This window comes from Gymnoscopelus braueri (assembly GCF_963280865.1).
Source record: "Gymnoscopelus braueri genome assembly, chromosome: 16".
In the NCBI taxonomy this organism is placed as follows: domain Eukaryota; kingdom Metazoa; phylum Chordata; class Actinopteri; order Myctophiformes; family Myctophidae; genus Gymnoscopelus; species Gymnoscopelus braueri.
Genome location: NC_137616.1, coordinates 52,382,353 through 52,400,352, shown reverse-complemented (window position 1 = coordinate 52,400,352; position 18,000 = coordinate 52,382,353). Strand labels below are relative to the sequence as shown.

Below are 18,000 nucleotides of genomic sequence, written 5' to 3'. Positions count from 1 at the left end.
AGGCCTGAAAAAGCTTACTATATAATATATATATTCAAGAAAAATATTGATTGATTGCAGAGTTTTGAGTGTCACACAGACACACACACACACACACATACAGACAGACAGACAGACAGACAGACAGACAGACAGACAGACAGACAGACAGACAGACAGACAGACAGACAGACAGACAGTTACCTGTCTGTCTTGTTGTTTCTCCACCAGGTGTCTCTGTAGCTGCTGCGTGACGTCTTTCTGCAGCTGTAGCCTCCTCTCTGTGGCCTATGACATCATTGTGACATCATTATGACTTCATTATGACATCATTGTGACATCACCACATGCGTGCCTAACTTTGATCAGAGCTGGGTTGGAACAACTTTAATTTTGACATAAATCACCCTCCTCCTCCTTTTATTTTTTATTAAAAATTATTTTCTTATTTTTTTCCTATTTGTTTCTTTTTACTTTTTCCACACAGAACCAGGAGATAACATGCATACAAACTGGCTCAATAGCGCCCCGTGCCAAACAGGACAATGTGGTATTGCAGGTGAAAGTGCTTTATAAGCCAGAGAGAAGTTAGTTGAAATGAGTATATCTGAGGCTTGAAAAGGCTCAAACCTTTTGAAAAACGTTTGAGGGACATAAACAATATGATATTAAATATTATTATAAATTTTTAAATTCATGGTGTAGTCCCTTTAATTTGGTTAATAGACGCGAGATCAGTTTCGCTTCCCAGTCACCGCCACTTCCCAGTCACACAGCAATTTCAGCGATTTCCGTTTCCGTTTTTAGCTTGAAAAATGCGCTAATGCGGCCAAAACACGTTTTTTCACACGGTATAAAAGACAAACGGAGAGCTCCACTTCTATTTTCTTTAGTCTGGGTGACGAACAGTCATCGGCGTCGTGTATCACATCGTATTTAAGCCCGATCAGCGATTGTCGAAAACGTCACATCCGGTTTATGAAGTATTTGACTGTTTGAGCCTGGAGGGGGGGGGGGGGGGGGGGGGGGGTCAGCGAGTCATCAAGGTGTCATTTTGCTGCTCTCTGGTGGTCGATCCTCGTATGTGTTTAAAACCATGGCCAGAGAAACTTAAATGCATTTAAATAACAAAATAACAACAAAAAAAAACACGCAAATCGCTGGCAAGGGGGTGAGTACATTATGAATAAACTCTGGCAGTCAATGAGTATGAAGTTCCAATGGGTTTTTAAAGGAAGGGGGCGTGTCTGATAAAATGAATATATCAGATATCTAAATAGTGAATGGAGTAACTTATAAACTGTGTCTGGGGTGAAACACAGGACGGACGTTCTTACCGTTAGTTCCTGACTCAGTCTGTCAATCTGCTTCTTCTGACTGTCAATCATCTGCAAGACAACACACATGTCAATCATAACGGCTGTCAATCAATCAATCAATCAATCAATCAATCAATCAATCAAACCAACGTAGGACAGGAAGCTGTGTACGCACAAGGTCAAAGGTCGTATGTAATTCCTTTTATGTCACTTGAGCAACTAATTGGCTCAACTTGATGTGTTGTTGTTGCTCCAGTAGTCATGTCTGTGTGTGTGTGTGTGTGTGTGTGTGTGTGTGTGTGTACCTTGCTGTTGTGTTGTTGTGTGTCCAGTAGGTGTGTGTGTTCCACCTCCAGATGTTTCAGGTCCATCATGGGGAGTCTGACACCGTCCTCCAAACACTGTTCTACCTTCTGCTGCAAGCTACACACACACACACACACACACACACACACACACACACACACACACACACACACACACACACACACACACACACACACACACACACACACACACACACACACACACACACACACACACACACACACACACACACACACGCTATAATATCAGTGGTTCTCAAACGTTTTCATGTCAAGGACCCACCAAATGATACGTATTTGGCCGCCGGCCCCCATCTCAAAATATTCTGTTCCAGGGTCCCCCCCCCCCCCCCCCCCCCCCCAGAAGCAAAGATTTGAGTTACAAATATTCGCTTAAAATATATACATATTCAAATATTTGCACAAAATGAGATTTTTCAAAAATAGCAGATCTACAAGCTCATAGCGCGGCACTCGGTGGCACGCTATGAGCTTGTAGATCTGCTATTTTTGAATAGCCCAAAGACATCTACAATGACACAGATGTATTCCTGGTCTTTTCTTTACACTCGGCTGCCTAAATGGAAATGGCCGTCAGTGGTCCACAAACGAAGAAACTTTTTTTTAATCAAAAGTCAAATTGAATCGTGGATTAGGCAAAGAGTGACACACCCGTAATATGTATAGATAGACTATATATTATCTGTGTACGGTAGACTAATCAATACATCTATAGATGATATGTATTACCTGTGTACGGTAGACTAATCAATACATCTATAGATGATATGTATTATCTGTGTACGGTAGACTAATCAATACATCTATAGATGATATGTATTACCTGTGTACGGTAGACTAATCAATACATCTATAGATGATATGTATTACCTGTGTACGGTAGACTAATCAATACATCTATAGATGATATGTATTACCTGTGTACGGTAGACTAATCAATACATCTATAGATGATATGTATTATCTGTGTACGGTAGACTAATCAATACATCTATAGATGATATGTATTACCTGTGTACGGTAGACTAATCAATACATCTATAGATGATATGTATTACCTGTGTACGGTAGACTAATCAATACATCTATAGATGATATGTATTACCTGTGTACGGTAGACTAATCAATACATCTATAGATGATATGTATTACCTGTGTACGGTAGACTAATCAATACATCTATAGATGATATGTATTACCTGTGGACGGTAGCGACCAGCTCCTCCTCTCTCATGCTCTGGCTGTCAATCAGCTGGTCTTTCTGAGTCATCAGGCTGTGAGTCTCTGACACGTTGAGCTCTACAGCTCTGAGCTTCTCCTCTAGATCCTTACACCTCAGCTGAGCTGTGTTCAACTACACACACGCACGCACACACACACACACACACACACACACACACACACACACACACACACACACACACACACACACACACACACACACACACACACACACACACACACACACACACACACACACACACACACACACACACACACACACACACACACACACACACACACACACACACACACACCATAGTTAGGAACCAAATGGACCCTTAATCCATTAAAGACCTGGAAAGCATCGTGTGATTTTAAGATTTTAAGACACAAAATAATAGCAGATATACAAGCTTATAAAAACTATATACTATAAAAAAAACATATACATGTAATATAATCCTCTTTTTTATTTCAATGGATTAAGTCTGTGTGTGTGTGTGTGTGTGTGTGTCTGTGTCTGTGTCTGTGTCTGTGTGTGTGTGTGTGTGTGTGTGTGTGTGTGTGTGTGTGTGTGTGCGTGCGTGCGTGTTTTAGAGTTTTCAACGAGCCTGAAAATTAACGCCCGGCCCTAACTGGGCCCGGCCAACAATGACCATACTTTTAGGCCTGTATTATACAGTGTCCTTAATGTCCTCAAAGACAGGTCCTTAATGTCCTCAAAGCCAGGTCCTTAATGTCCTCAAAGCCAGGCATCCAACAAGCTTTGAACTGAGCAGATTGGACCTTCTGAAAACTGACACTTTCCTTGATTTTCGATTGCGTTTTGGCCCTTTTCGCCCGTTTTTCTTTAACTCTCTCACTGTTAGACTTATTTCTGGCCGCGTTTGCCCACTGCCAGGGATTTTTTTATTTTATTTTTTTAGTAAAAAAAAAAAGTGCTCAGGAGCCGAGATACAGCCTTTTTCAGTAATAAGTTCAACAAGAAGTGTTGTGAAGTGAAGCACATCTTCGGATCATGAAGATGTGGATCTTTTTTTTTTTTTAAAGAAAGAAAAAAAAGATCTAAAGAAAAAAAAAATGTAATAAAAAAAAAAAGAAACTCGTGATAACTGGTTCTTGGCAGCCAGAGAGTTAATAACACGGGCATGGGAAGGTCGGACGGCGACAAACTAGATGCCTGAGTAAGGTTCACTTTGAGCTGCATCCAACACGTCCAACACATCCAACACATCCAACCCATCCACTGCCATTTCCACTGGCCTTACCGTTATGTCTCTAGGGGCAGTTATGTTGGAATTGATTTTTTGGGGGTAATAGATTCATTTTTCTTATACATTTTTTTTTCTTCACAGAACCCGAGGCTCGGCCCGAACCGACAAATTAGCATGGATTTTAGGCCCGGTCTGAAAACGACGGGTATTAGTCTTATTAAGGAGAGATGATCAGAGGAGCAGAGTTTGTACCATTATAATTAAGACAAGGACAGAAGAATGGATATAGTTTCTCAGTGAAGGTGCAGCCAGTGAAAGAGTAGAGATGAACTCTGAACTCCACATCATAAAAGGAGACCAGACCCTCCTCATAATCCACAAACACTCCCACTTTCCGGACCTCCTCTCTTACAGGGAGGAGGACACGAGGGCTAGCAGCAGCCTGGTACTCATTTCTATTCCTCAACCTTATAGTCCAGTAACCATTGTTGGGGCTTGTTGTGATTGGTCCCTTCCTGTTGATGGACTCTCTGGCCACTCCTAGATCCCAGTCAGTCTTCCCTTTAACCTGAACCTCATAGTAAAACCTTCCTGAGGAGAAGCTTTGTTTTCCTAAGACACAGGGACATAAAGAGAATCTCTCTGTGTTGTCTGGGAGATTCTTCTTTTGTTTTCTAAAGAAGACATTTAAACGATGTGAGAATGTCTTTATGATGTTTTTGCCTCCATTATTATTGACTTGTTTTCCATCCTCAGACAGGATAAGGTAGGGATGTGCTGTATCAGGGTCCAAAGTCACATCCACTGCATATTTCTGGATCCTCCTCAGCTCAGCATCAAACAGCTTCTCCATCACTTGACCGAGTGTCTTCTCCAGCTGAGCCACAGCTGTCCTCACAGTCCCCACGTGTGAAGACTGATGGACATTGACCTTTGCCCAGTCCTTGGTGGGTGGAGGGGTGTTGATGGACCTGAAGTTCTGGATGAGGTGGAGGTGGTCTTCAGTGTGTGAGAGCTGCTTCAGCTCAGAGCTTCTCTTCTCTAACTGAGTGATATCCTGTTGCAGCTCTTTGATGAAGCCTTCAGCCTGTTTCTCTGTTGTTTTCTGCTTTTCAATACAGCTCCTCAGGGCAGCGATGACCTGCACACATGTGTCTGTTACCTCTTTGTCTGCGTCTTTCTGGCTGTGTTTGTGTTTGACCTCCTCAATGGTAGGATTGACAGGAGAGATAGTCAGAAGAGCAGAGTTTGTACCATTATAATTAAGACAAGGACAGAAGAATGGATATAGTTTCTCAGTGAAGGTGCAGCCAGTGAAAGAGTAGAGATGAACTCTGAACTCCACATCATAAAAGGAGACCAGACCCTCCTCATAATCCACAAACACTCCCACTTTCCGGACCTCCTCTCTTACAGGGAGGAGGACAGCAGGACCAGCACGAGCCTTGTACTCATTTCTATTCCTCAACCCTATAGACCAGTAACCATTGTCGGGGTTCAGTGTGATTTGTCCCTTCCTGTTGATTGACTCTCTGGCCACTCCTAGATCCCACCCAGTCTTCCCTTTAACCTGAATCTCATAGTAAAACCTTCCTGAGGAGAAGCTTTGTTTTCCTAAGACAGTGACTCTATGAGAGAATCTCTCTGTGTTGTCTGGGACATTCTTCCTTATGTCTCCATCACTCACTTGTTTTCCATCCTCAGACAGGATGAGTTCGGGATGTGCTGTATCAGGGTCCAGAGTCACATCCACTGCATATTGCTGGATGTTCCTCAGCTCAGCATCATACAGCTTCTCCATCTCCTGACAGAGAGTCTCCTCCAGCTGAGCCACGGTTGTCCTCACAGTCAGAGCAGTGAAGACCTGCACACCGTCTGCGATCTCTCTGTCTGTGTCTTTCTGGCTGAGCTCTGCTGAGTGTTTGACCTCCTGAATCTTCACTCGTCTGTCCTGGATCATCTGCTGAACTTCAGCTTCTGTCTTTCTCAGCTCAGCCTTCATTCCTTCACATCCTTCTTCCAGAGATATGACGTGATGTGACCTGTGGTCTGACTCGGTGCAGAACCGACAGACACACATGTGGTCAGTCTTACAGAACAGATCCAGAGGTCCGTCGTGTTTGGGACACGTGTTCTCCAGGTTCTTTACAGGGTCGATGAGCTGGTGTGGTTTCAATGCTGTGAGTCTCTGATGACGCTCCAGGTGAGACTCACAGTAGGACATCTGACACCCCAGGCAGGACTTCACAGCCTTCAGCTTACAGAAGCCACAGGAGACTTCATCTGGGTCAGCGGCTTCCTGCTGTGTCTTCCTGAACTGATCGGCCATCTCAGAGAGGAGTTTATTAACAGAGAACGTCGGTCTCTTACAGAAGGTTTCTATACACAGTGGACACTGACACACATCACTGGTGTTCCAGTAATGTGTGATGCAGGTTCTGCAGTAGTTGTGTCCACATGAAGTGCTGACTGGGTCAGTGAACACATCCAGACAGACGGCACAACGTAGCTGCTCTTCAGACAGCAGAATGCTGCCAGACGCCATTTCTACAAGATAGGAGTTCGATGTCTCTCCTGAAGAATAGCTTCGGGACTTAAGCTGTGTTTGTTGGTTGGCTGAGTCAAGACCCTCCACTGCAGTGCTGTTCAATGAGAACTTGAGAAGATGATGACGACGACGACGATGAGGATATTTTGCTGATGAGAACTAGAGACGGGCTCAACAACTCTGGTGAATCACGAGTAGAGACAACTAGATAAAGGCGGAAGAGATGATTCAGTTCTGGATCTTCTAGATGTCTTCGATGTGGTGTGTGAGTGACTGCGCTTGTCCTTTTTATACCGTGCTGATGTCACTATGACCGTAGTGACACACAGCGTGATGTCACACTGTCAACAATGACCACAATGACCGTATATAGAGTTCCCACTGCAGTGTGGTCTAACCCAGCTGTGTCAGCGTGATGTCACACTGTCAACAAATCAGTCGGCTCCATATATGGATCTCCAAATCAGCCACTACCATATATGGAGATCCCTGATGTCATCAGTGTATGCCCATATAAGGGCATGCCCCCTTTTTTGCCCATATATGGAGATCTCTAGATCTGTCTGTACATGTGTCCCTTTTATGCCCATAAATGGAGATCCCTATGTATACAGTATCAGTCCTTGTCCCTGTATTTCTATATATGGACATCTCTGATGTCATCAGTATATGCCCATATAAGGGCATGCCCCCTTTTGTGCCCATATATGGAGAACTCTATCTGTCTGTCTACCTGCGTCCCTTTTATGCCCATATATGAAGATATATGGGCTTTAAACAGCCATAACTCCGGTTCCCAGCGTCGAATACCTACGAAATTTGCTAGGAGCATTTAGACGGCCAATAGGGACAGGCTGAAATTACTTAAGCCCCGCCCCATCTGTGTTCCTATTGGCTGGGCTTTAAACAGCCATAACTCCGGTTCCCAGCGTCGAATACCTACGAAATGTGCTAGGTACACTTAGACAGCCAATAGGGACAGGCTGAAATTGCTTAAGCCCCGCCCCCTCTTTGTTCCTATTGGAAAACGTCGGGTCGGGTTCGGCAAGAATTTGAGAACTTTAGTTTGTGTGTGTGTGTGTGTGTGTGTGTGTGTGTGTGTGTGTGTGTGTGTGTGTGTGTGTGTACCTGTGTAGCCTGTGTGTGCACATCCTCTAGGGAGGGCAGGTCTGCCAGGTATTTCTCCAGGGTTTCTATTCGTTGTTGTTTCTCTGCGTTCTGTTCGCTCTCTCTCTGACACTTCTTCTTCAGACTGCTGATGTAGCGATCCCTGGTCTTCATCTGAACACGCACGCACGCACGCACGCACGCACGCACGCACGCACGCGCGCACACACACACACACACACACACACACACACACACACACACACACACACACACACACACACACACACACACACACACACACACACACACACACACACACACACACACACACACACACACACACACACACACACAAATCTCTCAAGTATAAATTTGACAGAGCACATTTCCAGGGGCACTGGGTCTCATTTGTATAGTCTTTGGTACGACCCCGCCGGGGAATCAAACCCCGAACCTCCCAATCTCCAGTGGTGGAAAAAGTACTCAAAAGTTTTACTTAAGTAAAAGTATCAATACTGCAATGTAAAAGTACTCTGTTACAAGTAAAAGCCCGGAATAAAAAATGTACTTGAGTAAAAGTACAAAAGTAATGGTATCAAAATGTACTTAAAGTACCAAAAGTAAAAGTCCTACGATGTTTGAAAATAGCAGATCTACAAGCTTGTAGATCTGCTATTTTCAAATAGCCTAGGTATAAAATAGGGCTGAAGTGGTTAATGTATGTTTTATAATATCATAATTTATATCTGAAAAGTAACTAGTAACTATAAGTTTTCAAATAATTGTTGTGGAGTAAAAGTACAATATTTGCCTCTGAGATGTAGTAGAAGTAAAAGTATTGGAAATTGGAAATACTCAAGCAAACCTAAAAATTGTACTTAAGTACAGTACTTAAGTAAATGTACTTAGTTACTTTCCACCACTGCCAATCTCTAACCACACTCTAACGGACAGTCTAACCACACTCTAACGGACAGTCTAACCACACTCTAACCGACAGTCTAACCACACTCTAACAGACAGTCTCACCACACTCTAACAGACAGTCTAACCACACTCTAACGGACAGTCTAACCACACTCTAACGGACAGTCTCACCACACTCTAACAGACAGTCTCACCACACTCTAACGGACAGTCTAACCACACTCTAACAGACAGTCTAACCACACTCTAACGGACAGTCTAACCACACTCTAACAGACAGTGTAACCACACTCTAACGGACAGTGTAACCACACTCTAACAGACAGTGTAACCACACTCTAACGGACAGTGTAACCACACTCTAACGGACAGTCTCACCACACTCTAACAGACAGTGTAACCACACTCTAACGGACAGTGTAACCACACTCTAACAGACAGTGTAACCACACTCTAACGGACAGTGTAACCACACTCTAACGGACAGTCTAACCACACTCTAACAGACAGTCTAACCACACTCTAACGGACAGTCTCACCACACTCTAACAGACAGTGTAACCACACTCTAACGGACAGTGTAACCACACTCTAACAGACAGTGTAACCACACTCTAACAGACAGTGTAACCACACTCTAACGGACAGTCTAACCACACTCTAACGGACAGTGTAACCACACTCTAACAGACAGTGTAACCACACTCTAACGGACAGTCTAACCACACTCTAACAGACAGTCTAACCACACTCTAACGGACAGTCTAACCACACTCTAACGGACAGTCTAACCACACTCTAACGGACAGTCTAACCACACTCTAACAGACAGTCTAACCACACTCTAACAGACAGTCTCACCACACTCTAACGGACAGTCTAACCACACTCTAACGGACAGTCTAACCACACTCTAACAGACAGTGTAACCACACTCTAACAGACAGTGTAACCACACTCTAACGGACAGTCTAACCACACTCTAACAGACAGTCTAACCACACTCTAACAGACAGTCTCACCACACTCTAACGGACAGTCTAACCACACTCTAACGGACAGTCTAACCACACTCTAACAGACAGTCTAACCACACTCTAACAGACAGTCTAACCACACTCTAACAGACAGTCTAACCACACTCTAACGGACAGTCTAACCACACTCTAACGGACAGTCTCACCACACTCTAACAGACAGTCTCACCACACTCTAACAGACAGTGTAACCACACTCTAACGGACAGTGTAACCACACTCTAACAGACAGTGTAACCACACTCTAACGGACAGTGTAACCACACTCTAACGGACAGTCTAACCACACTCTAACAGACAGTCTCACCACACTCTAACGGACAGTCTCACCACACTCTAACAGACAGTGTAACCACACTCTAACGGACAGTGTAACCACACTCTAACAGACAGTGTAACCACACTCTAACGGACAGTGTAACCACACTCTAACGGACAGTCTAACCACACTCTAACAGACAGTCTAACCACACTCTAACGGACAGTCTCACCACACTCTAACAGACAGTGTAACCACACTCTAACAGACAGTGTAACCACACTCTAACAGACAGTGTAACCACACTCTAACGGACAGTGTAACCACACTCTAACAGACAGTGTAACCACACTCTAACGGACAGTCTAACCACACTCTAACAGACAGTGTAACCACACTCTAACAGACAGTGTAACCACACTCTAACGGACAGTGTAACCACACTCTAACGGACAGTCTAACCACACTCTAACAGACAGTGTAACCACACTCTAACGGACAGTCTAACCACACTCTAACAGACAGTCTAACCACACTCTAACAGACAGTGTAACCACACTCTAACAGACAGTCTAACCACACTCTAACGGACAGTCTAACCACACTCTAACAGACAGTCTAACCACACTCTAACAGACAGTCTAACCACACTCTAACGGACAGTCTAACCACACTCTAACGGACAGTCTAACCACACTCTAACGGACAGTCTAACCACGAGGCCACTGAGCTGGCACTGGGTTTTTTACCTTCTCCTCCAGCTTCTTGACGTCCTCGGAGTACTTCTGTGTGTTCTGCTTCAGGAACTCGTTGAGGTGAAGGACCTCCAGTTCGGCCGCCGCCACCTTCCTGGCCAGCTCGCCGTTCTTCTCGCAGCATACGCTGCTGCGCTCCGACAGCGCGGTGGACACGGAGCTTCCTGTCGCACACACGGAGCTTCCTGTCGCACAGGGCCTCCGCTCCGACAGCGCGGTGGACACGGAGCTTCCTGTCGCACACACGGAGCTTCCTGTCGCGCAAGGCCTCCGCTCCGACAGCGCGGTGGACACGGAGCTTCCTGTCGCACACACAGAGCTTCCTGTCGCGCAGGGCCCGTCGAACAGCGAGTCCTGTTGGACCAGAGGTCACAAGGGTGGGGTTTTTGCAACCGATGTATGCGACTAAACCTCTCCCAGTTATTACATCATCGCAAAATCGCAATTATTTGAGATATTATTTAATCGTTTCCCAGTTGACATTTTTTTCATACATTTTCCAGAGAAATCTTGATAAGACGCATACAAGTGACCCCTGACCCCCCAGGGCGGATGTGAGACCTCCGTACCTTAGTTTTGAGCAGGTAGGTGTCGTCAGAGCGCCCCCTCTGGCTGTGGATGACCTGCTGCGCCCGCAGCTCATTCTCTCTGATCCGTGCATGCAGCTGCAAGATCTGTTGCTTCTGTCTGGATAACACAAAGACATGACCTTTGACCCCATCCTGTTTCTGGTTTGACGCACATTTTGAGCTGAATCTTTAAAACTCGATTTCTCCCCTGAGCAAGCAGGCAGGCTCTATTGGCTCAGAGGTAAACGTGTCATCACTGGAACAGGAGACCCAAAGGAAAGCTACAGAGGGTAGATTTAACTTAACCCCCTCAGTGCCAGACGGGGAGGTGACTCCGTCCTTGTTGTAGTGGACACAGTGTAGCTGAATGTACCGTAATTTTCGCACTATAAGCCGCACCTGAATATAAGCCGCAGCAGCTAAATTGAATGATTTGTACATATATAAGCCGCACTGGACTATAAGCCGCGGGTGTAAAATCCATAGATTTAGGAGGTCCCCTAGTGGCCGTTAGCTGTAAAAATCCATAGATAAGCCGCACCGTTATATAAGCCGCAGGGTCGAAAAATGGGAAAAAAGTCGCGGCTTATAGTCCGAAATTTAAGGTAAGTAACTTGATGCTCATGTTATGAACCCCAGAGAACTATTAATTTACTGAGTAATGTACAGCATGCACACGCACACGCACACGCACACACACACACACACACACACACACACACACACACACACACACACACACGTGGCTGCATACTATATGCCGAAAGCATCACTGCTCAAGGTGAGTGGTAGAGGTGTGTGTGAGTGAGTGAGAAAGAGAGCAATAGAGAGAAGCGTGTGTGTGTGTGTGTGTGTGTGTGAGTGTGAGTGTGAGTGTGAGTGTGAGTGTGTGTGTGTGTGTGTGTGTGTTTGAGTGTGTGTGTGTGTGTGTGTGTGTGTGTGTGTGTGTGTGTGTGTGTGTGTGTTACCTGTCTATCTCCAGCTCTCGTTGTCTCAGCAGCCCCTCTTTTATCTTCACCAGAGTGTTGACAGGAAGAGAGGTTCCTGACAGCATCTACACACACACACACACACACACACACACACACACACACACACACACACACACACACACACACACACACACACACACACACACACACACACACACACACACACACACACATTCAATTCAAAGGGCTTTATTGGCATGAGAAAACATACGTTTACATTGCCAAAGCAGAAAGCACAATACAACAATACAGAAATACAATCAAAACAAAAAATATGTACATTTGAAAGTCAGAATCTTCAATAGATCAATTTCTATGTACCAAGATCACTGGGTGCGGGTATAGTGCAGGAATATACACAATGATTAGTCTTTAGGGTGGTTGTGTTCCGTTTGATATCCTTCTCCTATCACAGCAACTCACGAATCTTGCTGCTGTGTTTGCACATTGTTGTACTTCGCCCAGCAGATATGGGAGTTTTTTGTCATTGGTCATGTTTTAAAAATCTCTGTGTGTGGTTGTAATCTGTGGGAAGTATGTGTCTCTGATGTCTTTCTTGGTACAATGGACAGACGGTTAGGAAGTGTAGCTCGGTTTCCACTTCATTTTGTGTGCAGTGGGTGCATAGTCTGTCTTCTCTCGGGATACAGGTCTGCCTGTGACGACCTTTCTCGATCGCAAGACTGTGCTCACTGAGTCTGTACCTAGTTAAGATTTTTCTTTGTTTTGGGTCAGTCACGGTGCTCAGGTATTCTGCCACTGCGTATTCTCTGTTTAGGGCCAGATAGCATTCTAGTTTAATCTGCTTTTGTGTTGCTTCTTTCCAGTGTGTCAGGTAGTTTTCCTTTTGCTGTTTTATAATTTGGTTTAGTCCAATGGGTTTTCTATCACGTGGCTCTGTTTGTGTCCGGAGTTCCAGGGCCAGCTGGCTGAGGGGGCATCTCTCTAGGGTTTCGCTGTGTGTGAGTGCCTTGTTATGGAGTGCATCTAGGTCGCTTTCTTTTAGGTGGTTGTAGAACTTAAGTGCTCTCTTTTTTATTTTGATTATGAGTGGGTATCGTCCTAATTCTGCCCTGCATGCATTACATGCACACACACACAATAACATAAGAGCAGCAGATACAGTATACATACATGAGGTTACATATACACATTAAACTACATGTTGTACCACATTAACCCATTATTTTACACTTTGGGCTATTCAAAAATATCAGATCTACAAGCTCATAGCGTGGCACCGAGTGCCGCGCTATGAGCTTGTAGATCTGATATTTTTGAAAAAATTGTGAAAATGTGTGCAAATCTTTTAATATATATTGTTTTAAAGCGATTTTTTTTACTCGAATCTTTGCTTCCGGGGGGTCACTGGAACATATATCTTTAGATGGGGGTCCGCGGCCAATGTCATTTTGGGCGTCCTTGACATGGAAAAAAGAACGATATTATGGCGACATACGTTTTTTCAAAAAACTGTTGAATCCCCCAGAAGCAAAGATTTGAGATACAAATGTTCGCTTTTGTAACTCAAATCTCAAGATTTGCAAAAAAAAATACGATTTTTAGCACATTACCTGCCAAACACAGGTCTACCCGTTGTTTAAAAATACACCCGTTTCCCCCCAACAACGGTTATATCCGTTTTTCAAAAAAAAAAAAAATATATATATATATATATATATATATAAATATATATATATATATATATATATATTTTTTTTTTTTTTCAATTTATCCACACAGAACCAGAGATATCGCGATCCAAAGATTTCTAGCTCCATTCACTCCTTGGTTAACTTATTACTTTAAAATCCTGTATCTCGGCTCCTGTGAATTTTTTTTTTTATCATGTTATTTTGGGTGAAACATGCTATTTTCAACTGGCTGCAATTATGGAACGGATTACCGCAATCAGATTATTTTTTTCCACGATTCTACGAGACTCCTGTGTGTGTGTAATGAGGGGAATATATTTTGTTTTAATATTTTTGAAAATATTTTGTGACTACTTAAAAAATGTTTAAAAAAGGTTGAAAAAACTCAAAAAATGCTTGGCAGTGGGGGAATAAAACAAAAAAAACTCTGGCGGGGAATGTGTTAATCTCCAGCTCTCCAGCTCGTTAAAATAGCAGATCTACAAGCTCGTAGCGCGGCACCGAGTGCCGCACTACGAGCTTGTATATCTGCTATTTTTGAATAGCCAAAGTGTAAAATAATGCTTTTTAGCTCAAATGAAAAAGTGACACAGATGCTTCTTCAGGTCTTAACACATCCACCGCCAGAGGTTAATCTCATAATGTACTCACCAGTGCCAAGGTGTTTTTGTTGTTTTTTTGTTTTTTTCATGTCGCCATAGATCTTGTTAAAATCCTTAAGATTGAGCCGTGAACGGTCTGTTTACATCCGCGAGATCTCCCTGTATCTCCCAGTGAAGATCGCGTGTCAAACGGGGCATCCATGTTTGAGTTAGAGCGGATTACGTTAAACAGTGAAATGCGAGGAGAAAAAACTACAGGAAGAGAATTGAGTTTCAGTTTCGTCTGTAGAATGGGAGCAGGCGTGATCGTCGAAACCGGATCCCAAATAATTCTATTTCCTGTCATCAAACCGGAAACGGAAGTGGATCAAAAAAATTCCGAAAGTGCACCCGGACCGCGCATGCGCGAAAAGACCGCAGCCCGTAGGACTACGGGCTCGGCGCTTAACCGTTGGATTTAACGGCCCGTAGAACTACGGGCCCGGCGGTAAATGTGTTAATGGGTTAAGCTACACAGTGTTGGGGGGGGGGGGCTTCACAGGGCGGGGTGGGGCTCTTGTTGCACAGAAGCCACCAGACGACTGCCCACAAAAAGTGTTCAAATCTCTGCCCAGAAAGAGAGAAGTCTTCATAAAGTACAACACTTGTGTTCCAGCCGGTGCTGACAGTGATCGTGGAGTCATTCACATCTCTCAACACTGTCTATTCACATCTCTCAACACTGTCTATTCACATCTCTCAACACTGTCTATATTGTCTGCAGCTGTCCCTCATCAACCTGAAATGATTGTGTGTGTGTGTGTGTGTGTGTGTGTGTGTGTGTGTGTGTGTGTGTGTGTGTGTGTGTGTGTGTGTGTGTGTGTGTGTGTGTGTGTGTGTGTGTGTGTGTGTGTGTGTGTGTGCGTGCGTGCGTGTGTGTGCGTATTACTATACTTGCCAGAGGACCAAGTATAGTAGAATTTGAAGAAATCTACATTGTGAGGACCGTTTTCCTTATAGTTGAAAAAATATTTTTTTAGAGATACGTTTACAATTAGAAAAACATTCAGGTCAGGATTAGACATTTAGAGGTTAGCTTTAGGGATTGGAATTAGCGTTAAACATGATTTATACTTAGTTGCGCGCCAGTGTCATGCACCGAAAAATAGCAGATCTATAAGCTCTAAGCTTATAAGCTATAAGCTTATAGATCTGCTGTTTTTCGGCTTTAGGCTTACGGTTAAAAATGGAAAAATGTATTTATTTTTTAAATGGCATTCATACAATGGCTGTCCTAAAGTGTCCTTACAAGTATAGTAATACAAACGTGTGTGTGTGTGTGTGTGTGTGTGTGTGTGTGTGTGTGTGTGTGTGTGTGTGTGTGTGTGTGTGTGTGTGTGTGTGTGTGTGTGTGTGTGTGTGTGCGCGCACGTGTGTGTGTGTGTGTGTGTGTGTGTGTGCATGTGCGTGTGCGTGTGTGCGTGTGCGTGTGCGTGTGCGTGTGCGTGCGCGTGCGCGTGCGTGCGTGCGTGTGCGTGCGCGTGTGTGTGTGTTTGTGTGCGTGCGTGCGTGCGCGCGTGCGTGCGTGTACGCGTGCGTGTGTGTGCGTGTGTGTGTGTGTGTGCGTGCGTGTGCGTGTGCGTGTGCGTGTGTGTGTGTGTGTGTGCGTGTGTGTGCGTGTGCGTGTGCGTGTGTGTGTGTGTGTGCGTGTGTGTGCGTGTGTGTGTGTGTGTGCGTGTGTGTGCGTGTGTGTGTGTGTGTGTGCGTGTGTGTGTGTGCGTGTGTGTGTGTGTGTGTGTGTGTGTGTGCGTGTGTGTGTGTGCGTGTGTGTGCGTGTGTGTGTGTGTGTGTGCGTGTGTGTGTGTGTGTGTGTGCGTGTGCCATTCTTGACAGCAGCTGGGAAGGTGTTTGAGGACAAAGCAGTGTTTGATGTTTGATGTGGAGACATTGTGTCTCTGTGTTAAATCTACATGGTTCTCTTCTGAGGGTCCCTGGCACAAAAGATGGGGGGGTCGGTGGCAAAATAAATAACATCTTGGGGGTCCTTGACACCAAAACGTTTGAGAACGACTGATGTAGAAGAATCGGCCTCAGGTGTTAATGCGTTAAAGGGATAGTTCACCCCCAAAATCTATTTTTTCTATCACTTACAGTACACACCCCATGGAGACTTGAATTCATGGATCTTTGTTTGTCTTTGTCATGGTCCTTCAAACGTGTATACAAAGTTTTAACCAAAAATTCCACTCCATTGATCCATGGCAGGTGTTTTTCTTTCATATTTCTAAAGCCTTTTCAACTGCAATGAAAAAAGAAATCTTTGCCTGCGGGTGTCGCTGTATTTTGCCTGTCAATCATCGCCTCTGCTCCGCCCCCCCCCCCCAAAGGAAAGGATAGGGGAGGGGCTAGGAGGAGAGTGGGCGGGATTAATCGGCTGTGACATCACTGCCGAAGGGCCAAGCTCAGATTACTTTTCAGCCTAATTAATCAGAAAACCCCAGACCACAGAAAATCCACTGAATGTTCAAAGTTCAGATTTTTGGGGTGTAATTGAGGTCATAAAACCCCCCAAAAAAACATAAAAAATAAAAAAAGTGAAAATGAATGTCATAGAACCTTTAAGACCTGAGGCGATTCTTAAAAATGTTTTCTAAACGTTTTCTAAATGTTTTTTGAAAAAAATATATAAAAAAAGATTTTTTCATGATTTTTCGAAAAATAGCAGATCTACAAGCTCATAGCGCGGCACTCGGTGCCGCGCTATGAGCTTGTAGATCTGCTATTTTTGAATAGCCTAAAGAAATATAAAATGACACATATCCTGTCCCGGTGTTAATGGGTTAAGTGGGTTCTACCTGGGCCTTAGGTGGGCCCCAACTCGGCCATGTCTGTGCCCTCATTAACAATTAATTATGCCATTATGTCACGGCTGCAGGAACAACCCCTCATGAATATGCTAATGAGCCACGTCCCTGGAATTAACATACACAACCCATGCAGTATTTGTTTCATTGACTTTTAAACACAAATAGGATATTTAACTGTGACACATACACCCCCCCCCCCTCACAACAATACTTGACTTATTAATAGACCCAGCTATGTGCAGACACCTGGCTATTATCAACAGTGTGTGTGTGTCTGTGTCTGTGTACTCTGTTCCTAGTATTGTATCTCTTTTGGCATCTCCTCCAAAGCTGAGTCACCCAGGCATTCTCTCTCTCTCTCTCTCTCTCTCTCTCTCTCTCTCTCTCTCTCTCTCTCTCTCTCTCTCTCTCTCTCTCTCTCTCTCTCTCTCTCTCTCTCTCTCTCTCTCTCTCTCTCTCTCTCTCTCTCTCTCTCTCTCTCTCTCTCTCTCTCTCTCTCTCTCTCTCTCTCTCTCTCTCTCTCTCTCTCTCTCTCTCTCTCTCTCTCTCTCTCTCTCTCTCTCTCTCTCTGTGAAGGGTCAGGGTTAATGACAGAGTAGCATTGTCCATTGACGTAT

The 18,000-nt window shown here is 44.3% G+C and overlaps 3 protein-coding genes across 4 annotated transcripts in view; 1 reads left to right on the top strand and 2 right to left on the bottom strand.

Annotated features, from left to right (window-relative positions):
• The window catches only part of LOC308102580 (E3 ubiquitin-protein ligase TRIM35-like), a gene marked incomplete at its 5' end in the record, with an annotated part of 614,451 nt that overhangs the window by 475,678 nt on the left and 120,773 nt on the right, over positions 1 to 18,000 (top strand). The window lies entirely within an intron of this gene.
• cep85l (centrosomal protein 85L) overlaps positions 1 to 18,000 on the bottom strand; it is an 86,910-nt gene that overhangs the window by 2,936 nt on the left and 65,974 nt on the right. For both annotated transcript variants that reach the window (XM_080452347.1, XM_080452346.1), the window contains exons 7-14: positions 12,257 to 12,342; positions 11,289 to 11,406; positions 10,714 to 11,073; positions 7,760 to 7,912; positions 2,845 to 2,999; positions 1,604 to 1,721; positions 1,317 to 1,367; positions 184 to 267 (exon numbers count right to left, since the gene is read on the bottom strand). In XM_080452347.1, the coding sequence (XP_080308473.1) occupies positions 184 to 267; positions 1,317 to 1,367; positions 1,604 to 1,721; positions 2,845 to 2,999; positions 7,760 to 7,912; positions 10,714 to 11,073; positions 11,289 to 11,406; positions 12,257 to 12,342 (1,125 nt within the window). The remainder of the gene's footprint in view (positions 1 to 183; positions 268 to 1,316; positions 1,368 to 1,603; positions 1,722 to 2,844; positions 3,000 to 7,759; positions 7,913 to 10,713; positions 11,074 to 11,288; positions 11,407 to 12,256; positions 12,343 to 18,000) is intronic.
• LOC308103895 (pyrin-like) lies at positions 4,301 to 6,412 on the bottom strand (the record flags this gene model as incomplete). The annotated part of the gene is made up of 3 exons (XM_080454104.1): positions 4,301 to 5,284; positions 5,498 to 5,553; positions 6,178 to 6,412. 3 exons carry the CDS (start codon positions 6,410 to 6,412, stop codon positions 4,301 to 4,303), a joined length of 1,275 nt encoding a protein of 424 aa, XP_080310230.1.